The 22,504-nt window shown below is 40.0% G+C and overlaps 13 protein-coding genes across 13 annotated transcripts; 7 read left to right on the forward strand and 6 right to left on the reverse strand. All coding sequences in view use genetic code 12, as the record gives it.

Annotated features, from left to right (window-relative positions):
• Window positions 1-1,517: 1,517 nt before the first annotated feature.
• Window positions 1,518-4,744, reverse strand: SSU1 (Ssu1p; the record flags this gene model as incomplete). The annotated part of the gene is made up of 2 exons (XM_007373312.1): window positions 1,518-1,954; window positions 2,015-4,744. The coding sequence occupies one exon, from the start codon at window positions 4,590-4,592 to the stop codon at window positions 3,207-3,209; it is 1,386 nt and encodes a 461-aa protein (XP_007373374.1).
• Window positions 2,026-2,256, forward strand: SPAPADRAFT_59143 (uncharacterized protein; the record flags this gene model as incomplete). Its single annotated transcript, XM_007373313.1, has 1 exon — window positions 2,026-2,256. A coding segment is annotated over one exon (231 nt), but the record flags the coding sequence as incomplete, so codon positions are not given.
• A 1,235-nt stretch (window positions 4,745-5,979) lies between the features above and the next one.
• CDG1 (Cdg1p) lies at window positions 5,980-7,711 on the forward strand (the record flags this gene model as incomplete). Its single annotated transcript, XM_007373314.1, has 1 exon — window positions 5,980-7,711. The coding sequence occupies one exon, from the start codon at window positions 6,004-6,006 to the stop codon at window positions 6,775-6,777; it is 774 nt and encodes a 257-aa protein (XP_007373376.1).
• SPAPADRAFT_54079 (uncharacterized protein) lies at window positions 6,807-7,706 on the reverse strand (the record flags this gene model as incomplete). Its single annotated transcript, XM_007373315.1, has 1 exon — window positions 6,807-7,706. The coding sequence occupies one exon, from the start codon at window positions 7,704-7,706 to the stop codon at window positions 6,807-6,809; it is 900 nt and encodes a 299-aa protein (XP_007373377.1).
• Window positions 7,712-7,777: 66 nt separating the features above from the next.
• On the reverse strand, window positions 7,778-9,464 carry FCY24 (Fcy24p; the record flags this gene model as incomplete). The annotated part of the gene is made up of 1 exon (XM_007373316.1): window positions 7,778-9,464. One exon carries the CDS (start codon window positions 9,462-9,464, stop codon window positions 7,878-7,880), a length of 1,587 nt encoding a protein of 528 aa, XP_007373378.1.
• Window positions 9,465-9,639: 175 nt separating this feature from the next.
• Window positions 9,640-12,529, reverse strand: SCO1 (Cu-binding protein; the record flags this gene model as incomplete). Its single annotated transcript, XM_007373317.1, has 2 exons — window positions 9,640-11,259; window positions 11,866-12,529. 2 exons carry the CDS (start codon window positions 11,946-11,948, stop codon window positions 10,515-10,517), a joined length of 828 nt encoding a protein of 275 aa, XP_007373379.1.
• SPAPADRAFT_54081 (uncharacterized protein) lies at window positions 9,715-10,407 on the forward strand (the record flags this gene model as incomplete). Its single annotated transcript, XM_007373318.1, has 1 exon — window positions 9,715-10,407. One exon carries the CDS (start codon window positions 9,715-9,717, stop codon window positions 10,405-10,407), a length of 693 nt encoding a protein of 230 aa, XP_007373380.1.
• A 976-nt stretch (window positions 12,530-13,505) lies between the features above and the next one.
• On the reverse strand, window positions 13,506-14,281 carry PHO88 (Pho88p; the record flags this gene model as incomplete). The annotated part of the gene is made up of 1 exon (XM_007373319.1): window positions 13,506-14,281. The coding sequence occupies one exon, from the start codon at window positions 14,159-14,161 to the stop codon at window positions 13,586-13,588; it is 576 nt and encodes a 191-aa protein (XP_007373381.1).
• A 490-nt stretch (window positions 14,282-14,771) lies between these two features.
• SPAPADRAFT_48914 (uncharacterized protein) lies at window positions 14,772-17,456 on the reverse strand (the record flags this gene model as incomplete). The annotated part of the gene is made up of 1 exon (XM_007373320.1): window positions 14,772-17,456. One exon carries the CDS (start codon window positions 17,454-17,456, stop codon window positions 14,772-14,774), a length of 2,685 nt encoding a protein of 894 aa, XP_007373382.1.
• A 159-nt stretch (window positions 17,457-17,615) lies between these two features.
• SPAPADRAFT_59152 (E2 ubiquitin-conjugating protein) lies at window positions 17,616-18,320 on the forward strand (the record flags this gene model as incomplete). The annotated part of the gene is made up of 1 exon (XM_007373321.1): window positions 17,616-18,320. The coding sequence occupies one exon, from the start codon at window positions 17,727-17,729 to the stop codon at window positions 18,228-18,230; it is 504 nt and encodes a 167-aa protein (XP_007373383.1).
• Window positions 18,321-18,451: 131 nt separating this feature from the next.
• CBP1 (Cbp1p) lies at window positions 18,452-20,005 on the forward strand (the record flags this gene model as incomplete). Its single annotated transcript, XM_007373322.1, has 1 exon — window positions 18,452-20,005. One exon carries the CDS (start codon window positions 18,471-18,473, stop codon window positions 19,917-19,919), a length of 1,449 nt encoding a protein of 482 aa, XP_007373384.1.
• A 53-nt stretch (window positions 20,006-20,058) lies between these two features.
• SPAPADRAFT_59156 (uncharacterized protein) lies at window positions 20,059-20,580 on the forward strand (the record flags this gene model as incomplete). Its single annotated transcript, XM_007373323.1, has 1 exon — window positions 20,059-20,580. The coding sequence occupies one exon, from the start codon at window positions 20,098-20,100 to the stop codon at window positions 20,533-20,535; it is 438 nt and encodes a 145-aa protein (XP_007373385.1).
• Window positions 20,581-20,675: 95 nt separating this feature from the next.
• Window positions 20,676-22,378, forward strand: SPAPADRAFT_59159 (uncharacterized protein; the record flags this gene model as incomplete). Its single annotated transcript, XM_007373324.1, has 1 exon — window positions 20,676-22,378. One exon carries the CDS (start codon window positions 20,708-20,710, stop codon window positions 22,352-22,354), a length of 1,647 nt encoding a protein of 548 aa, XP_007373386.1.
• Between the last annotated feature and the right edge of the window lie 126 nt (window positions 22,379-22,504).

A 22,504-nucleotide genomic window follows, 5' to 3' on the forward strand; every position in this document is an offset into this window, starting at 1 on the left:
ACAGTTACGCTGAGCACGACTTATGATGGCTCTACCGTTTCGTACACCACTGTGACAGCTGAACCTGGCGAGACAGCTACTGTTATTGAGTACCATCCTGTAGAACCTGTTGAAACTGGAGAACCTGTTGAAATTGGCATATCTATTGAGACACTAGAACCTGCTCAGACAGGAGAGCCTGTTCAGACTGAAGAACCTGGTGAAAGTGGAGAACCCGGAGCTCATTCTCTTGAAACTGCCACTTCAACTAGAACTTGGACAGGAAGTTTCACCCAAATGACCACGTTACCATATGATCCTGAAATTGATAAGACTGTAACTATTGTTGTTGAAGTTCCTATTCCTACAGTTACGCTGAGCACGACTTATGATGGCTCTACCGTTTCGTACACCACTGTGACAGCTGAACCTGGTGAGACTGCTACGGTTATAGAGTACCATCCTGGTGGTGAAAGTGGAGAACCTGGTGTGACTGGAGAATCTATTGAGACTGGAGAATCTGTTGGGACTGGAGAACCCGGAGCTCACTCTCTTGGTACTGTTACTGAAACCAGAACGTGGACAGGTAGTTTTACCCAGACGACCACGTTACCTTATGATCCTGAGATTGGCGAAACTATTAGTATCATTGTCGAAGTACCTATTCCAACTGTTACGCTGAGTACGACTTATGATGGCTCTACCATTTCGTACACTACTGTGACGGCTGAACCTGGTGAGACTGCTACGGTTATTGAGTACCATCCTGGTGTTGAGACAGGTGAGCCTATCCAAACAGGTGGAGAAGCTCACTCTCTTGATACTGCTACTGAAACCAGGACATGGACAGGAAGCTTTACACAGACGACCACATTACCATATGATCCAGAGACTGATAAGACTGTAACTGTTATTGTTGAAATTCCAGTTCCTACTGTGACTACTACCAGTACTTATGAGGGCACGGTTACATCGTATACCACTAAGAGTGCAGAACCTGGACAGACAGCTACTGTAATTGTTTTTGTTCCAGGGAGTTTAGCAAGTAACAGCAGGACTCCAATTGTCCCAAATACAGGACCTACCAAATCTGCTACGGATTCTGGCAAGAGAGAAAGTTCAGGTAAAGGTGTAAGTTCTGGAAGTCCAACGAAAGATGTTAGTAAAAGTGCTACAGGCACAGGCAGTCAAAGTCACACAATTAGTCCTAGTGGTTTAGGTACTAGTGGTGCAATTAGCAGAACTAGTGGACAAGAAGTTGGAGGAGGAGGAGGTTCTAGAGGTGTACCTTCTGGTACTAGTAAAGGAAGCGGAAGTAGTATAGGAGGTCCTAGTACAACGAGAAAGCCATCTACAGGAGATGGTACCCCTACAGGAGCACGACCAGGTGGTGGAGGACCAAGTAGATCTGGACCTGGCACTAGTACTCCTGCAGGAACACGACCAGGCGGCGGAAGTCCTATTAGATCTGGATCTGGATCTGGTGCTAGTGCTACAGGTATACTTTCTAGTCCTAGTAAATCAAGTGGAAGTAGTACAGGACGTCCTAGTACAACGAGAAAGCCAGCTACAGGAGATGGTACCCCTACAGGAGCTCGACCAGGTGGTGGAGACACAAGTAAATCTGGTACTGGAACTCCCGTAGGAACACGTCCAGACGGTGGAAGTCCTAGTAGATCTGGATCTGGTGCTAGATCTGGTACTAGTGGAACGAGAACAGGTCCAGATGGTAAAAGTCCTAGTCCAACCAGAAAGCCATCTACAGGAAATGGTACTCCAACAGGAGTTCGACCAGGTGGTGGAGGACCAAGTAGATCTGGAACTGGAACAGATGCCCAGCGTGGAAGTGGAAGTCCTACTGGTATAGGAACACGTCCAGGAGGAGCAATTCCTGCAACTACTGGTATGGGAGCTGGTGGTAGAGGTAGCACTGGAGCAGGTGGTGGAAGTGGAGCAGGTGGTGGAAGCGGAGCAGGAACGGGCGCTGGTGGTGGAAGTGGAGCAGGTGGTGGAAGCGGAGCAGGAACGGGCGCTGGTGGTGGAAGTGGAGCAGGAGCAGGTGGCGGAACAGGCGCTGGTGTTGGAGGAAGGTCTGCTGCTGGAGAAGCACATGCTGGTATTGAAGATCCAACTCCGGTTTTAATTCAACCAAACAATGACTTTGGGGACCCAGTACCGGTAGCTGTAGTTGACTCTGGAAATGTTTTACTCCCTTCCATGTCCAACTTGGTTTTGCTTTTAGTTACTGTTCTTCACTTGATAGCTTTGCTTTTCTAGTTGAACTTCGGTTGTTTGAAGTTCTTCTCTTTGATATTTGTTGCTGTTTATATGATTTATTTATTGCTTATGATCTTTCTTTATCGTTATTATGTCCTTGCGTATTATTTTATATGAATTAATGTTATTACGTTTTCCTACTAAGTAAATAAGTAAGTTGTGACATGATATAGCTACTTTGACCTATATACAATTATATCAGAACTATCATCTATGTGACAAACAAGGTCCGTGGGTTCACTATTAAGTTACTAATTCCTACCAGAAAGATTCATCAACAAACGTCGATGTTTGATAATAATACCCTGTATCACAAATATCAACAATCACCATTTGTTGAGTATTGAATATAAAATAGTATTTCATGTACTAACTTTGAAACCAACAAAGAATAAGCTGGTTGTCGTTGATATATTTTGGAGTTAGCGTATATTCCCCGCTCTAACTTGTTGTAAAAAGTTAAGAACTTCTTATTGTATCGTTCAAGCAGGAGCATATTGTATGTTTGCCAATTAGACAATATATTCGAGACAATGCATAATTCCTCGAGTAAAGATGAGCACCCGTTTGATGTATATTCCACGCTTGGGTAAACATAATGATCTGTTGCACATTGTTTCTTGGTTGGATGGTAGTCTTATTGTTTTAAAATTTGTAAAATAGCTCGACCGGCAAATAAAGGAAGTGGAACCTAAACCAAAGATACTTTAGATTTTTAACTTGATTTGATGTAACCCTTTGTCATGCTCAATTAGATTTCACAGTTTGGAGATATTGGCTGAAATGTTGATCTTTTTATTGGAATTCTATAATTACACTGATACGCCAATGATATAGGAACAGTAAACCATATTTAGATTTAACTCATATTTAATCTTATTATTAACTTGGGTATGGATCAGCAATAAGGACTAGCCCATCTATTAATCTATAAATAAATAAATAGTTAATTAAACTATACTAATTTGTCTCCTGATAAATAATGAATTTAACTTCTTCACTATGGTGACAATGACACCAATAATGCAAGAAACAGTAACCAAAATACATGCAGTCCCGAATATGGCACCCATGACTCTGAATGTAATCAATGGATAATTACCTATGGTACCTTTACCAATCTCTGTGTTTGACAAACTCATGGTCCCCAAGGGGAAAGTCATGGCCCAGAACCCTTTGTGAATCTTGAGGAATCCGTGTTGATTAGTATGTTTGGGGTTGGGGTTTTTTGCAAATGGTCTGATTTTGGAGAAGATTGACAGGATAGCAACGAATGTCATAAAGTATCCGAACGATAAAAGGAACATACTAAAGAATCCACATATACAAAGAAGGATCTTTCCCCATGGTTGATCCAGCGGTATTAATACGTCCAAATTTATTCCCATGAGAAGAATACTGTATGATGATTGTCCAAGGAATCCCACAGGAAGGAAACTGGAGAATACCAAGTGAGTAGGTGGGATCTTGTGGACGATAAGTCTCCAGAAGTATATTGTTATTATGATGAATGCAAGTGATATGGAAAGACACCAAAGCATGAAACTGACGAGCATGGTGATAACAGTTTGGTTCATGGTTGGAAGTCTTAATTCCAATTGATGTCCTGAAGATGATACCACGGTAATGGCAACTATAGGAAGGAGTAAAGTTGCATTCAACTTAGCCGCAGTGTCCACTTTGTTTAATTTCGACATGAATGAAAAGAAGACAATTATGAATGCTGTAAACATGGCGGAAAACACAGCAATCCACCATAACACCCATACAAATATTGTATGGCGGTCATGAGTTAATATTTCAATGTAATTGACGATGGTGATGTATCCCATTGAATAACATCCCATAAACACTGCCTTGGAAGTGTCAACATGGTACTCTCTAAACCTTCCTGGGAAATATTTGCATGATAATATGAATAATGTGGTGGTTCCTAAAAAGAACAAACATGTGAATGCAAACATTATATACGAACATACTCGCAACCATTCGGCCTCAAAGGGGAAGTTGTATAATATGCTTGATGATATACCAGTACCCATAATACTGACAAAGTAGACTGGATGGAAGTTCTTGGTGGCATCTTCAATGACTAGGTTGTATATGCGTGATGTAAAGGAAAGTTTCAGGGAATACGAAACTCCAGAATATATCGAGTCTTCTCTATCCATATGTTTTCCATTAGGGTCGCAGGTGATATTTTCTGTAGTGTCGGATATATTCGAATCGACGTCGGTTCGATCACTGTGGTTTTCCTGGTGTGGATGCTCATCTGTGGTTGCAACGGTCGTTGCGTCATTGGTCAGCGCCACAATTATTTGATTGCTATCTGACATCGAGAATAGTTGCAAAATTTTAGTTTATGTTGAAGGATAAGTTGCAAATGGTAATTAAAATCAATAAGTAAGGAGTAGTTGTAATGAATAAGTAATTAGAATTGAGTTTGGTATGAGTAGGTGAAGCACACCTATATATATATATATATATATATAATTGAAGATCATGTGTATTCTATTTAGTAAACAAAAAAATATATCATTAAAAAAAAAAAAAGAAAATTTCAAGCGGCTAAGACTGATTCAATTTCCATAATTTGGGGTTTGTCGGTAAACCACCGCATGAACTCAAGATTATTCAAGATTATGACACAAAAGTGTGAAATTCATGACTATTACAAAACAATAAGATGCCTGGAAGAGGGTTCTTGTCGGGTATTACTACAAATTGTCCTTACTGACTCATCTGAGTCAAATCCCAAATGTCGGGATTTGAAAATTGGTCCGAGGGAAAAAAAACGTTTGTTCAAATAATAACGCTAATATGCAGGATGTACATAGTAAGACAGGGGGAGTTATCTTGGCTAGGGAACATGCGGGAATACCATCAATGGGTGTGGCTTAATTCACAGGTCGCTACTTTTATGTGCTTGTCCCAGGCATCACTAGATTGAAGTTCTTGAAGATAGACAAACTTCAAATGTTTCTCTAGTGTAAAGCAAGTTATGAGCAGAAAAACAGGCGGAAATTTGCCTAAAATGATAGGGAAAACAAATTTCCAAATTAGGAAAGACCCCGTTTCAATATGAGGCACTGGATAAATGCCGCTCATGAAACCCGCTTATTCTTATCTTTGAAATTTGGTAGTTGAACAATAATGAGGCAATTTCATATTGGTACGCTTAGAACCATTATTTATAATCTCCGTTTACTTTTTCCAAAGGGAAATGTTGCAGCAACAACTTGGAATTAAGGCTGAGCTCAAGAGTTAATCTTTTCCAAGTACATATCAAAATAGTCAGCGGATAAGTCGGTATCTTCATTGCGCCCCAAATTCAAGACATAGCTTTCTCTGCAAATAGACAAATAAAGTTTCCAGAGTAAAATTTCAATCCCCGACAATACATGTCTGTAACCACCATAATTTCCTATTTGGGAAATTCTTTTGTTAGTCACCGCTCGGGTACGGATCCCCGTGGTATGAGCAAATTAACCGTGTTCCTTTTGAACAGCAAGCAAAGTTTATTTGTCGGGGCATAACACAGCCACGGCAGCCGCCGCCGCCCAATTAAATTCCGCAAGAGCCATCCCCCCGTTTAACCACCGCCCGCCACAAACAAAAACCCACACGAAAATTTTTTTTCCTTTTTTTTTGTAATGTATTTAGATAAATATAAATACAGAGTAAGATCTGGAGACGTTTGACACTAGATTCGCTTTCACTTTAGACATTGCTTATATATTTGCTAACATGCTTTTGAAACCAAACAATAGCTTATTCGATAGCGTTTCTACCACACCACCAATTTCGTGTCCAGCCTCGGCTACTGTGGCACCTTCCTTATCACGAAGATCTACACAACAGTTACTCCCCGATATAGACCACGGTCTTGAAGTTAATGGCACAAGCATCGATGGTCTTTGTGAGTCCAGTGGGTTCTACAAACTAATACAAGAGTTGAAACAGTTGTTGGGAAAAGACAGGGGACTTACTTCTGATGATATTGATATTGAAAAGGTGAAGCAACTCATGGAGTCTTACAAGTCGGACGAATTAGACTGGGAAAAGTTTGCTCTTTACGACCCACTGAGGAATTATTCTCGAAATGGGGTAATCAACATTAACGGAAATGCTAATCTTTTAATTTTGGTATGGTCGCCCGAGAAATCCTCGGCTATACACGATCACGCTAATGCCCACTGTTGTATGAAGATACTTGCTGGAGAATTAGTTGAATCGTTGTATGATATCCCCGAGGGAGAAACTAAGATGGAGGTCAAAAAAATGACTACATTAGCTCGTGATGAAGTGGGCTACATCTCCGACAAGATTGGGCTACATCGAATTACAAACCCATTGCTGGACAGAGTTAGTGTTTCATTGCATTTATACACACCTCCTTATGCCGCCATGTATGGATGCTCCATGTATGAGTCCAACGGGACGAAACATCATGTGGATATGTCAAAATATTACAGTTGGCAGGGGAAATTGGTGAATCCTGGTGATTCGCTGACTTGTTAGATATATATAGATACGGTTAATGGGTAAATTTAGTTTTCATGATACAATTTTGTAAATTCTGTGCCATTCTTGGATGTGGGTGGCACCTGTAACCAATTCAATTCGTCATATTTGGCAGTGCCGTCAATCACATGAAATGCATACGCATATCGTGACTTGTCCGACCTATTCTTTTCAGATTTGTGCAATACTGAATTATGTATAAGAACAAGTGATCCCGCTTTGCAAGGAACAAGCTTGTACTCACCGTCATCTGGTTTCTCCTCTCCATCCACTTTCACAAATCCACATCCTTTCCTACCTTGTTCAATCTTAACAAACCGTTTAGTTATATCGTGAGTCAAATGAGTCGCAGGGCTATATGACAAACATCCATTCTCGATTGTGCAATCCTCCAAGGCAAACCAAAACCCAATAGCTGATTGAGGGGTAGTGTACAAAAAAGTAGCATCGGTGTGGGGAGGAACGGCATTGTCTCGTTCACTTTCCTCTTGACTTGTTGGCTGTTTGAAAATCAACATGCTTTGTAAAACCTTCGGATCAACATATTGCAAACTTCTGGCAATGTCCTTGACTCGCTGGTCAAATGTGACATCATGAAATACCGCATCATGAATATGCAATCCGTGACCTATTTTATTGATGGCTTTATCCAAGGGAAACTTTAAATTTCCAGAATCGTCAAACGCATCAGTATCAAAGAAAAACGAGATCTTGTCGGAGGAATCAAAAAAGTATGCATCACCTATATGGTCGTTGTCATCAGTTTTGAATTGGGTTCGTGGATGTTTGGATAAATCGCATTGAGCAAGTAATTCCTTGGCATGGCTCACAAGCTGGGTTGTTTGATCTGGTGTGAGAAAATCGGGGATACATAGGAGACCTTCTCTTTGGAATGTTTCTAGTTGGTCAGTGGTTAATCCTGGCATGGCGGAATAAAGATGAAATTGGGGTTGTTGTTTTATAGATAAGAATTTTTTTTTACAAGTAGTGCGCATTGACAAGTTGCAAAATCAACTATTGATTATAGAGGTTAATTATTATCTATGCAGAAGCGGTGGACGTAATATTATCTATGCAGAAGTAGGAGACTAAGTCCCCTACTTCTTAAACTGCTTCAATTCAAAATATCTAAACACAGGATAGGTGATCCCCGTGAATCCAAACGACAACCACATTCCTAAATCACCACCATAATCACCAATCTTCTTGGCCAACGGACCTTGGTAATACACTTGGTTCATACCGATAACAGCACCAGCAACCCCACAGGCAAATGCCAAAGCACAAGCAACACCTCGAGTCAATCCCTTGGGTTTATTCCAATTGTTCCAATTGTACAACATATCATAGTTCCCGCCGCTGTATTCGCTCTCATGCATCTTTCGCGATGTTATAGTGGAGCGGAATATCAAGTTCTCTTCAAGGAGGAGAACAATGTACATCGAGATCCAGTATCCCAACATCGGCAAGAAGTTACTTAAAATAGTCAGAAAGTGCTCCTTACCAGCAAGTGAAAGGACAATGTATATGGCAGTGACAATGAATGCCCACACCCATCTAGGAATGTACAACAAGTATTGACCAATTAATTGAAACTCAAATGCAATGGAGTAGGTGTTCATGATGTTGTTACAGATTAAGGAAATGTAGAGAATCACAGCAACAAACTTTCCAAATCTGCCCCATGGTGAGAAAGTCTCTACAATTAACCCACCAACTCCAAGTGTATTGTATGCATCGTTCCATGGTTTGTATGAAAGAGCAATTGTTCCACAGAGAGTACCGACAATAGCAACAAATGTGGATGGAATACTAATACCAAAGAAAGTAACCAAGAAAATCTGGTACGAAGGAGTATTCTCGGGGAATAAGATGTAATAATCAGACGCACCCGATCCCCAAGTAGCAGTAATACTATACCCAATGGCAAAGAATGATAACCAGTTGCCTCTAGTGGTTAATGCAGAGTACCCTGCTTGCTTAATCATTTCGTTTGAATCATGGATATAGTCCATTTTCTGACACACAACCACATAAAATAAAATACAGGCAATGATAATAGGGATTGCCAATATGGTTTGAAATTTCAACAATACTCTGATCCCAAAAATGGCGACAATCAAACTTACAATTGAAATCACAACAATACCAACCGCCAAGGAGATGTTCCCATTTATAGCTACCAACATTTGTCCACCTAAAACACAATTAACCACAGACCATCCAATACCACCGACAATAGCAATCAACGCCACAAACTTGACCCCCCATTGTCCAAAGAGGAATCTTGCAGTCACCATTTGTCTGCATCCAGATTTTGGGCCCATAGTGGAACAATATGCTGGGATAAGACATCCAATAATCATAGAAATCAACCCACTCACCAACGCATCTCTCAAGTTTAATCCAAGAAGTAAAGTAGGCAAAAAGTAGGAACTCATGGAGGTTAACCCACCACATGCAGCGATCCAAAGACCAATCACTTGACCAAACTGAACGTACTTGGAGGTGGATTGGGCAATTCTTTGTCTTTCCTCGCCGGAAACCCGCTCAATCCCTCTCGTTTCAACCCCAAAGGAGTCAAGTTTATATATCCAGGTGATATACTTGGGACCCCTGGGGGTGGACAAAGTAGATACAGAGGTAGTATCTGAAAATGTAGGATTCTTTTCAATGTCAGACATGATAACTAAGGAAAACGGCTGAACTTGGAATTGTTGAAAAATTTTTGCATCTCCCCCCTCTCCTGGCTACTACTTATACTTTAATCATTGCTATTTAATAACTCTTGAAAAATCCAGTTAAGCGCATACACCTGAAAAATAAATCATGCACCAATAATAAAAACTAAAATATCCCCTTCTCGAGCAAAACTATTTAAACAGGACCAGTTTTCTCCCGAGGTGTCCGGCTTCTTTCTTGTTAAGCAAAAAGATGTCCATCGTTGAGAAGCTCTTGAGGAAGTACGCTGACTTGTACACCGAGTCCACCACCCACCCATTGACAAACGAACTTTGCAATGGTACCCTTTCCGATCACAGGTTATTCACTTATTTAACCCAAGATCTCAAGTTTTTCCAAATTGGATTGAACTTGTTCGGGAACACATTGGCATATTGTGACGATCCACAAGCGGCAATTGTGTTGGGTAAACAAATTGGGTTTCTTTCCAATGATGAAAACGATTATTTCTTTAAATCGTTGAGTCAAATTAAGGAGGAAAATTTGCAATTGTTGCAAGAAAAAGTTGGTGACATGTTGGGTGACAATCCTGTTACTTTGCCTGAAGTTGAGAAATATCTCGATTTGTTAAAGTACATGACTTACCAAAGTAAAAGCTATGTGGAATTGATCACCTTCACCTATGTCATGGAGAAAGTCTACCTTGGTTGGGCCGACTACAACATTGACAATGGGTTGGTTAAACAAGGGTTGGAATTTAAACACCAAGAATGGATTGATTTACATAGTGGAGAAGCATTCACCAAGTGGGTTGAGTTCTTGAAGCAAGAAGTCGACCGAGTTGTCAAGACTGAACAAGATGAAAAAGTGTGCGAGGAAATGTTTGTTAAAGCCCTCAAGCAAGAAATCTCGTTTTTTGACGGCTGTTACAATTATGGTAATTAGATTTTAGACACTAATAATTATATATTGAATCTATGTCGTAAATTGGCGCGACACAAAATTTACAAGCTTTTATTATATACAAGAACACCAACTTTGTTTTTCTGTTTTTACTTATAAAGAAATCCCAACCAACTTTGTTGTTTCTTTTGTCTTTCACTTTCTGGCATAAACGCATCAGCAGCCTTTCTAATCTTTTCAACCCCTTCTTTAACATTAGCTTCTCTGCCAATAACATCCACGAAATTACCTTCAGGATCCATAACATAAAAGAAGATCGAATGATCAACCAAATAATCTTGGTCTGGTCTCACATTAGGAGGGGTGGAAAAATAAACTCTGTATTGTTTGCAACAGTTTTTAACTTGATCATAAGAACCAGTCAATCCAACTAAATCTGGATGGAAATCCTCCAAGTAAGTCTTAATGACTTCAGGAGTGTCTCTTGCTGGATCACAAGTGATGAAAATTGGTTGCATTTCAATATTGTCCTTCTTCAACTCAGTCAACATTTCTCCCAACTTGTCAAGCTCTTCAGGACAGACGTCAGGACAATGCGAGAAACCAAAGTAGATGATGGAGAATCTTTTCCCGTTTTCATCCTTCAAGTTTTCGTGAGTGAACTTGTTCCCTTCGGTATCAACAAGCGAGAATGGACCACCAATAAGTGGTTTACCCACGGATCTGTTCTGTTCCATTTCCCGCTGTTTTCTCAACCGTTCCTTCTCCTTCAGGAAGAAATAAGTACCGATAGCACCAGCACCAATGAACAACAAGATGGCCTTCCAGGCGGCAAACTCGATGCTGCCGCCCTTGGCGTACTTGTGATTGGTGTCGCTGCCTCCAATGGCGACTCTGCTCAAAGGACGACGTTTTCCGGAATTAGGTTGTTGTTCCGAAGGTTCCTTCTGTTCTTGGAATGCACGGAAAGAAGTGGATAAATAACGAGCATGGCGGGTAAGTGGAGTGGATCTGACGAGGGAATTCCTCAATGTAATTCTGGATATCATCGTTCGTTGTTGTGACGAAATGGGCTTTGAGTAAAAGTGGAATGATGATTTTGGAAATTTTAAATGTTCAGGAGTTTGCGCGGAAGTTTGCGCAGATTCCGAGACAAAAGTGTGAGACAATATTTAAGCAGCTACACAGGACGCTGTGCTACCAGATACGCTACTAATTTGTTGATTCGGGTTATAGTAGCTATCATAAGCAGCTGCTATTTCAGTTCAATTGGAATCCAAGGTCGAAGTGTGTGTGTGTGTGTATGATTGTTCCAGTTTTCCATACTGTTGTCCATGGCATTGGCACCAGCATAGATCTTGCGAAGAGCTGCCCGCAAAAAAGAGGCAAAAATGAAAAATTCCCCCCTGCGTCATCACCAAGTGTATGTCATCACAACCAATGTCCAAACTAGATAAGATCAACTCCCTAATTGAATGGGCCAGAGCTCATAATGCATACATATCACCAGGAGTCCAATTCAAAGAGATATCAGCTAATAATATTGGAGCCATATGCACTGGAACTGAATCTGACCATGACATGATTGAAATACCGACTGCGTTATTGATCACTCCCAGAACTGCAATTGAATCATTCCCTGGTATACAATGCCCCAACTCGAATTCTTTACTCAAGTTATACTTGGCTAGAGAACGTACTAGCGAGTTTATCTCCAAATCTTCGCACAAGCAATATTTGGAATTACTCCCTACATTACAGGAAATTAACTCACCATGGACCTGGTCTCCTCAAGACAAGAGCTTGATCAAGGGCACGAATCTTGGTAATTCTCTCACGGAAATCTTGGCTCATTTAGTCGAAGAATGGTGGGAAGTAATCAACTTGATCCCCGAGGAAGTTCCCAAACCCGAGAATCACTTTGTCAACATGAAGTTTTACTACGAGTACAAATTCTACAAGGATGAAGATCTTTTTGCGTTCTTCAATGAAGCCGAAGTAGATAACTGGACCAGTTTTGCCAATTATGCGTGGTCAAATCAAATCTTGAAGAGCAGGTCCTTCCCAGCCTACCTTATTGACTCGACTTTCAAACCAGATTCAGCAATGTTGATCCCCGTGCTTGACTTGTTGAACCATGATTCTAAAGCAGAAGTATACTGGGAGGTCAAGAATGACAATTTTTGTTTCAGAAACGGTAATGCCGAAATCAATCAACAATTGTTTAATAATTACGGTATGAAGGGGAACGAAGAGTTGTTGTTAGCATATGGGTTTGCTATTGAACAGAATGATTCGGATTCTGTTGCATTAAAAATAAAGATCCCTGAGGAACTAGTCAAGCAACTTCTTGACAGTGGAGTCAAATTACCTACTGCTAATGATTATACTACTTCTGTGGTGGAACATAAAACCGAGGAAGAAAGTTCAGTGGATACATTCAAAAATGGAGTTTTGTTCTTTATTACTAAAGATCACATTCCAGAAACACTCATTCAAACATTCCAATACTTGGTTCAAAACGAATTAGATCAGCAGACCACAAGTGATATAACTTTGCGGATGAAACTCGCCGGATTGAACCAATTACGCAATGCTCTTGAAGCCAAACGGAATTTGCTCCCCCAGGACACCAAACTGAAGAATCAGTATATAAAATGGTATATTGATTCCCAGGGGAGAATTTATACCAGTTCAATAAGCAAAATCAAACAAATGGAAAAGGAAATCTTGCGTGAGGACAAGGCAAACTTGATCACTTTGAAAAATGTATATAAGAAAGATGTCAAGTTTCAACAATCGTTGCTTATCGGCTTGGGGTTCCCTAGCTATGACTCGATTCTCGAACACGAATTCCAAGACCAATGCTGGTTGCTCTGGTTGATGCGTTGTTACAACCGAGAAGTGTACAGTGACGAATCGGATCAATACTTGCCTGAATGGGTCAAGACATTATTCGACAAATTGAAGCAAGAAACTACAATTGATCCTCAGGAAATTGTCAACTATCAACCAATTTACGAGCAATTGTTCCCCGATCTTGCCCAAGCTATTCCAGAAGTATACGGTAAGGGAGAATGGACCGTGGAAAACATGATCATTGCCTCGAGAATAATCGATCTTGCAGGGTTTGTACGTGGTAAAGAACAGGAATGTATATTAGTAAAACAGAAGTGAAATATATAGAACAAAAATATAAGGTTTGCTTTAGTTTTATTCCCTAATCTTCTTTAATACCACCGGCACCACTGACTTCGGCTTCTTCGATGGATTGCTTGTCGGTCTTGACGGCACCAGCACCAGTTAAAGCATCCATGAATCCAGGAGCAGCCTTGAAAGGTCTCTTCAAGTCACCGCTGGCAGGAGCACCAAACAAGTGAATCTTGACAATGTTGGATTCCAAAGCAGACTTAACGGTGGAGATAAGTTGCATAAACAATGGGTTGGTGTACTTCATGTAAAGGTGCATGAAGGCCATCATGGCCAAACCAGTAAACATACCCTTGACTTGGGTGTTGACTTGTTGCAAGTCGTACTCCTTGACAGTGGTAACAACAGCCTTTGGTTCGGCGTCACCAGAGAGTGGGTTGGCTGGTTCAACGTATTTCAAGGTGGTCAAATCATTCTTTGCATTGATCTTGGCCCTAACAATAAAGTAAATGGCAAATGCAACCAATTGGCAGGAAACATAGGCGGCACGAGTGTAGAACAAGACATCGGGGTCTTCAAAGTCTAATCTCTTGGCCAATTGCATCATGACAAGCATGATGACGATGTTGGAAACAGCTGGGTTCATAGTGGATCTTTCTGATTTACTGGTTGCTAAAGAAAGAATACGAGAGCTGATTGAAAATTTTAAATTTAATGGACAAAAAAAAATTGTAGTGCCACTGTGTGCCAGCACACACGACGGAACGGAAAAAAAGAAATTGCGACAAGGAAAAAAAAAAAATTAATTAATTAAGATTAAATAGAACATGATAGAATATTTGATTAGGTAGGGCACGACTATTGCATTTTAAGCTATGGCTGGCGTCTTTAATGCACGGCACCGTTATCTCGTTATCAACATAACACAAACTAAATATTGCAACGGTTGAGTTCAACAGTTGGGTGCAGCACAGTGCAACTTAATCATGACAAAGTTTTTCCATGCAAATAAAAAAAAAGCTCTGAACGCGTTCAGAAAGCCATGGATGAATACGGTAAAATGCCAGACAATTCGTAGGTTATGCAATAAGAAATCACTATGTAGTTACACAGATTGGACTCGATATGATTGGTAGCGTTTATTCGGTTTGTCCATCATCTTATGATGGCAAGTTCATCGGTAACCAATATCAAGTTCAGAAAAATCAGACCCTTACAACTCTCCAGCGTAAAAACTATATTTAAACTATAATGTCCTAAATAGCCTCTTCATCATCAAAAGAAACGTCACCAAATTCCCAACATCCTAAATGTCTAGCCTTGGCTTCATTTTGCACGGGGATTAATTCATCAACATAACTTTTAACAGCAGGTTTGACCATTTTAGTATCGACAATGGCCCACCCTTTATTAACCAACTGTTTGTTGATAGTGTATGAAGAATCCTTGAGTGATTGTTCTGAATCGTACAAGATTCCTTCATATTCGGCAGCAGTACCTGGTAAGGCACTAATAACCAATTTCTTGTCAAATACCAAATCTTCCAAAGCATAGATTGCATCAGTTAAATAATCAGATGGTGGTAATCTTAAGTTTTGTAATGTAGTGGTACGAGCAAATGCTGGGATGGTAGTCAAGTTGAATTTAGCAGGCAAGGCTCTTAAAGCGCTTAATGGAACCTTGTCGACATTACCATAATCCAAATGCTTAACTTCATATTTATTTGAAGGTTTATCGAAATTAATAACACGAGCACGATAATACTTGTTATCTTCGCTGAACTTGGCACTGACCAATTCATTCTTCTTTGGTCCTCTGGTTAAATTGTAAGGTAAATCAGGAGAATTGGTAGATGCACTAGCAGGCTGGGCGTGGAATTGACTGAATGAATTCTTGAATTGGGTAAACTTTTGCTTAGTAGTGGCATCTAACAATTGGAATGAGATCACACCAGTAGAATCAACATCAACAACTTCAATATCGAAAAATTGTGGTTTGGAAGCATCAAGGTTCAATTGCTGTAATTTTTCATTGGATGCTTGCAACTCATGTTCAACCTTGGCAGGATCATAGCCGGCCCAGATACCCTTCTTGGCGGATTTAGCACCTTCTTCAGCTTGAAGTAACTTGGAAGCTAATGGGTTGGCATTAACGGCGAAATCATGGACCTTGATAAGACCTTGTTCTAATAAAGACACTTGAATAGGAGCCAAACTGTTTGCATTTGCATACAAGTTACCAATGAACCCACCTAACTTGTCGGTGTCATAAATTTCAAACTCAACTGGACGTTGCAAGAAACGTTTATTCAACAATTTCAACCCTTCTTCGCCCAATGCTTCTGATTTATCATTGGATAATCCACCAAGGATTAAAGTGAGCTTGAGGCCTTCACGAGGATGGAACAAACGGACTCTGTTGATGGAAGACACAAACTCAACATGATATCCGCTGATTCTTCCCTTTTGTTTGAATCCATTGAAGAAAGTCTTGGCTTTGGTGAAGTTTTCTGAAGCATCAATGATTCTTGGACTCACAGTCAACACCTTGTTCAAGTCTCCATAGATACCTTTCTTGCTGGATTTCTTGGCTTCTTCTTCCAATTCAATTAATTTGTCCCAGTTTAACGAACGTTCATGTTGAGTGGCTTTGTTGTGTTTAATAACAGTGGCGAAACCATTAGTGACTAACAATTCAGAAAGATCGGTATTTCCATACTTGAAACTAATCAAGAACCTAGCTTCTAATCCCAAATCCTTGTTTTCATTACGATAGCCGTCGATATAGACGGTACCGGTCTTACCAATAACTTGATGTCTAACAAATTCCTTCGCAGTAAGTACCAAAGCATGTTGCTTTTGCGAATCGGTAGTGACAGTAGTATCATTGAGTCTTGGAGCTCTGATTGAAGCCAATTGAACAGTAACTTCTTCTTCGGAATGTGGTAAACGAAGAACCAAAGTATCAGCACCGACGACTTTAGCCACGGTGACACCTTCTAAAGTAGCACCTGGTTTAAGCGATTTACTGGCGGAAATAGCAGGCTTGGCTGAAGTAGTATGGGCATTGGCGAAAAGACCCTTACCGAGAGCTCTTGCAGTTTGTTCTGCTCTTCTCAAGGTGACCATGGTGGAAGATCCAATCAAGGTAGATTGCCAATCGACAACTTCACCTAAACCGGCTTCTAATAATTTTTCATGAATGTTGTTACCTGATGGATGGATGACTGTGGCAATTGGAATACCATTTTGACTTTCACCGATAATCGAAACTTTCAATTCTGCCTTGGTGGTTAATAATTTTTCTTCAACAAATTGCTTAGCTTGATGGCCTACCTTGGTGACGTTTGCTGGTTGTTGAGGATCATCAGTTCTTGGAGATTTAACCCCGGCTAATAACAATGAAGTGGAGACATGTTGGTTTTTGTTGACGATAATACGACCAACGATTCTATCACCACTGATAACTTTTTCAACAACTAACTTCAAAGGATATTTTTGTGATTTGGCAATGATTTTTTCATCAAGAGCAACCAAATCGATTTTTTCTTGTTGTTTGCCCCATACACCCACTTGGTTCAATTTTGCTTGATTTTCTGCTTCACTCAATTCGTAATAAATATCACCTTCACTTTCACTAAAGTTTTCCTTTAATTTGACAACACCATTTTTTAATAAATATTCAATTAAGGATTTGAAAATTGGCGATTGGATATCTCCAAATTCACGATTGGTAGCTTTGTATAATACCTTAAATTTGACGTCTTTGCCAATCAATAAATTTCTGACAAACTCCTTAGATTCGAAATCGTCTCCACCACGCACGTAGGAAAGGGTGAGCAAACGTTCAGGAGCAGGACATTGGGTGGTTTTGGGTGGGATAAGTACCACAGTGTCTGGACTCAAGACGTTTTTGACTTTGGCAACGAGAAAGGAGGACATGGTTGTAGACAATTGTGAAAGGAACTGCCTGTTGATTTGGGGAGGAGGTGGTGGTTTTCCAGTTTTTTCACAACTCGTGATCTGGCAAAAACGAAATTTGCCAACATTTTGGGCTCGCTCGACAATGTTGGAAAAGCCATAAAAACACACCAAGAAAATCCCCCGATTCCCACAGAAAGTGCAGAGAATCACAGAGAAAACACAAACGAACAGGTCACATAATAACTAATAAGTAATAGAACTTTTTATAAAACTTCAACTCCTACTGCTATGCCACCTCGTTCAACTGCTCAAAAACGATTGCTCAAAGAGTATCAACAATTATCTAGAGATCCTCCACCAGGAATAGTAGCTGGTCCTGTCAGCGAAGACGACTTGTTCAAATGGGAATGTTTATTAGAAGGTCCAACAGATACACCTTATGAAAATGGCGTATTTCCGGCCATTTTACTGTTTCCTAAGGACTACCCTTTAAGTCCCCCCAGTTTAAAATTCGATCCACCTTTGTTACACCCTAATATTTACGCCGATGGAACTGTGTGTATACTGATCTTACACCCACCTGGAGAAGATCCCAACCAGTATGAGAGACCAGAGGAAAGATGGAGTCCAGTTCAAAGCATCGAGAAGATCTTGTTGAGTGTTGTGTCCATGTTGGCCGAGCCAAACCCGGAAAGCGGGGCTAATATTGATGCTTGTAAATTATGGAGAGACAATCGGGAAGAGTATAATAGACAAATTAGAGATCATGTGAGAAAGTCATTGGGATTGTAGTGTGCATTTCCATAAGTGAACAATCTATAGTTAATTAGGATAATAAAATATGTGAACAATATGCTTCGTAATCAAGGGCATTGTTTTACCAATTGGGTGGTGAAAGCGCATTTATCAAATCAAGTGCGAAAAAGGGAAACGAGCACCGAAGGTTATCAGTGAAACGATTACTTATAAGATTACGTGAAAAGCTCGAAAGAAAAAAAAAACAACCTCGCTTCATCTCCTTGAATATCAACAATGTCGAAAATTACTACCAAAGTGGCAATCATTGGAGCAGGTGTGTCTGGGTTGAAAGCCGCTGAGGTTCTTCTCAACGAACCACATTCACCATTTCAACCAGATGATATAGTCATTGTCGAAGCCCAAGATAGAATTGGTGGAAGAATTAAAACCGATACTACAAAATCCAAACTCGGTATTTCCTATGATTTAGGAGCTGCTTGGTTCCACGACACTTTAACCAATCAAGTGTTGAAAGATGCAGTCGCCAACAACTACTTTGACGTAAAGAACGATACTTATTATGACGATAAGGATATCCAGATTTACGATCGTAATGGGTTGATTGATGTTTCTGGCCTTAAAATCAATCGAGTTGTTGAAGATCTTGAAAAATATATTGAGTTGCACTATCATGAAGAGTTGGACACAGAAGACATATCCTTACAAGACATTGTCAAGCAGTTTGTCCAACAGTATGAATTCATGTTGACTCCTGAACAGATCGATTATTCCACAAGAATAATGAGATATTTGGAATTGTGGTATGGGATAAGTTGGGATAAGATCAGTGGAAAGTATTCCATTATGGATCATCAAGGGAGAAACTTGTTAAATAAACGGGGTTATTACTTTATCATTGAAAACTTGCTCAAACTAGTAAAGGATATAAGAATATTGACCAAGCAGCCAATTGTTAAAATCGACAGAAATAACAAAGAGACTTCCAAACCAATTTGTATTGAATCAAGTACTGGCTTGAAGATTTATAGTGATTACTTACTTGTCACTGTCCCACAAAGTATATTGCAATTACCTGCTGCCCATCCATATGGACTTACCTGGAATCCACCATTACCAAAGAGCATTCAAGATGCGCTTTCGACAATCCACTTTGGGGCATTGGGTAAAGTAATTTTTGAGTTTGATGATGTGTGGTGGGATGAATCACAAGATCGATTTGAAATTTTAGCTGATGACAACCAAGTCAACTTGTCCGCGACTATAACTTCACCTCCTAAGCCATTCACTTATCCTGCTTATATTATCAACTTTGCATCGGTTCATAACAAGCCAAGTTTAGTCATACTTACCCAGTCTCCTCTCACCGACTACTTGGAAAAGAATCCCGAGCAAGCCTGGAATTATTACAAGCCCATGTTGGCCACCCTCGCTCACAAGGGCAAGATTCCAACTGAGCCAATAAATGTGATTACTACAGACTGGACACAGAATCCTTATATCAGAGGTGCATATGCTGCTGTTGAAACTGGAGATGATCCATCAGAGTTGATTATTCAATTGAGCGGAGAATTTGATGGATGTGGGTTGTCTAGCAGTCATATTAGATTTGCTGGAGAACACACGATTATGGATGGAGCTGGCTGTGTTCATGGTGCTTACAACAGTGGTATTAGAGAAGCGAAATGGATATTACAAGATGTTAAACCGAGGCCTAGATTATAGTTAGTTTATAGAACTAAGTCATATATTCACTGTTATATTTGTATAGATGAAAAGTGTTTTCGCAATCATCAGGGGCAAGAAGACATCGAAAAAAAAAAAAAATAAAAAAAATTCAATTGTCATTTCTACCGAATGTTCCATTCATAGATAGTACAACCATAACCACCAAAACAACAACATGGCCACTCAATTTGATGCAGACAACGCCGACAACTTGGGCGAAATAGAAATGCAATTTGCCGTCAAGGCAGTGCAACAAGCCGAAACATACTGGTCCCTTTTGGAAAAGATCCCAGGATCTAAATTAAAGTTGACCAAGTTCGATGATGACATCTTCACCTGCTTGTTAGAAGCCTTCCCTGAATTCAAAGAGCCTGCTAACGTTGCTCAGATTTCTGAAGAAGACATGAAGAGTGCTGCCGGTAAGACTAAATGGAGAGAATTCTGTGAACAATTCAAGGATATTGAAGACTACAACTTTGGTACCTTGTTAAGACTCAAGGCTAGCGAAGAGTATACTCAAGAAGGTACTATTTTCGCAGTCAGAATTCAATTCTATGCTATTGAAATCGCCAGAAATAGATACGGTTTGAACGACTGGGCTTGTAAGAAGTAAGACTTTGTATAGTTAATCTGTAATATACACTTGAAATTGGGCAAAACCTTAATTCTTGTCGTAGTGCTAACCAGAAAAAAATGACAACAAAGAAAAAACTGGAAATCAACACGCGATAACTTAAACCTTCGTTAATAGATCCACACACACACACACACACACAGAGTAAAGCATGAGCACTTCCAAGAGTCAGGCGAACTCGAAATCGGGTAATCAATCCATAAACCCACAGGCACAATGGCATCAACAAGGACCGTCTTCACAGCAACAGCAGTTACTGCAGCTGCAACAACTGCAACTGACTACTGAACCGTATACCTTACCAGGAGTTATAAATTACTTAACCTCTGAGTTTACAAATTTGGAAAGGTATAAAATCATGACTAATTTAGAAAAGTCAGAAATGAAATACAAGATTGTTCAATTGCAAGGTGAAGTAAACTCGTTAAAGTTTGCCAACAAGAAACAAAAAGCTAGAATAGAAGCATTGGAAGAAGAGAACAAACGATTGAAAGGAATAGCTGGTAGTGACACTACCGACAAGAGTGAAGTCAAGGACGACTTTATAATACCTGAAGTTGATTTACTGATTATCAAAAACTCAAGACAGCAGTTGACAAAGTCCATGAGAGAAATCGTCAACTTGTTGAAGACCCCTTCTTCAAAAAACATAAACTATTTAAACTTACCTGATCCAAACGATTCGCTAAACAACGAATATGACGTATTGGTTAATCATTCTGCGCAAGAGGAAGCTGACACTGATAATGTTGAGAGTTTACTATTTAAAGAGTTGTCGGCTGGAAAGAGTCATATTGCGCCTAATTCAATCATATCTCAATTTTTCAGTGATAATAATAACAAAGAAGAAGAATCCATGTCTGATGTGAAAATTCCCAGTCCTAAATTCGACGACGATGTCATATATAACGACGGATTAGAACGAGTGATTACCCAAGATAGTGAGGCAGCCACCATGATTATGGATGAGGAGGAGGATGATGATGATGATGATGACAATGGTGCTGCTGTTGCTGATGACCGAGAAGAAGAATTTGACGAAAAGGAAGATGATATCCCCGGGGTTATTTCCCCATTTCCTAGTCCTGAGCCGGAAATCAACGATTTTAACGACCCCACGTATGAAATTCTTGATGTTTATGATCATAATAATATCACGATCTATTTGAACAGCATGACTGATAATAAACAAATCAAATTAACTGCAGTGAGAAAACTGGATAACAAAGTCAAATTATCAAAATCATTCAATCTCACCAGTTCTGCTTCCAAAATATCCAACATTTTCCCAATATCTGTTGACGAAGAAATCTTTTTGCTTGTGGATAAACAGGGGGAAATTAAGTCATTAGAAATGGGTGAAATTCCTCAAGAAACTGTGCTTGCAAAGCCGGCATTCACTAGTGTCCAATCCAATGATTTAATTGAATTCACATCGAAATCTACTGTAAACGGCAAGAGCTTTGGATTGGCAATCACAGGCGCATCCAGCAACGGATTCCTTCTGAAAATACATCAAATCAACTATAAATCGGGGGATAAACTAACCAGCAAAGAGATTGGAAGTTATAACAAGAGATTCTTGACCAAGGGCAAAAGCGGTGATGTCACATTCATAGGATGGTATGTTAATGATAAGGCAACGGTTACATTGGAGCAATCCAAGAGTAAACTGAAGAATGCTGTGAGTTGCGATGATATTGAATTGGCTCCTTATGAACTCTTGTATAAAGTTGATGACAAGACTGTCGAATTGAATATTGTTCTGAAACAGAGCAGTTATTTGTCAGCGACTTAGCATAAATAGAATATACGTATGTGTATACAAACTGTAGGTCGGGTTTGTCTGTGTGGATATTGCGCCTTGCGCCTTGCACCTTGCACTCACCTCAACTCTCACCCACCTCACGCTCACCTCACACTCACCCACACTCACCCACACTCGCCC

Source organism: Spathaspora passalidarum (genome assembly GCF_000223485.1).
Source record: "Spathaspora passalidarum NRRL Y-27907 unplaced genomic scaffold SPAPAscaffold_2, whole genome shotgun sequence".
Taxonomy (NCBI): Eukaryota; Fungi; Ascomycota; class Pichiomycetes; order Serinales; family Debaryomycetaceae; genus Spathaspora; species Spathaspora passalidarum.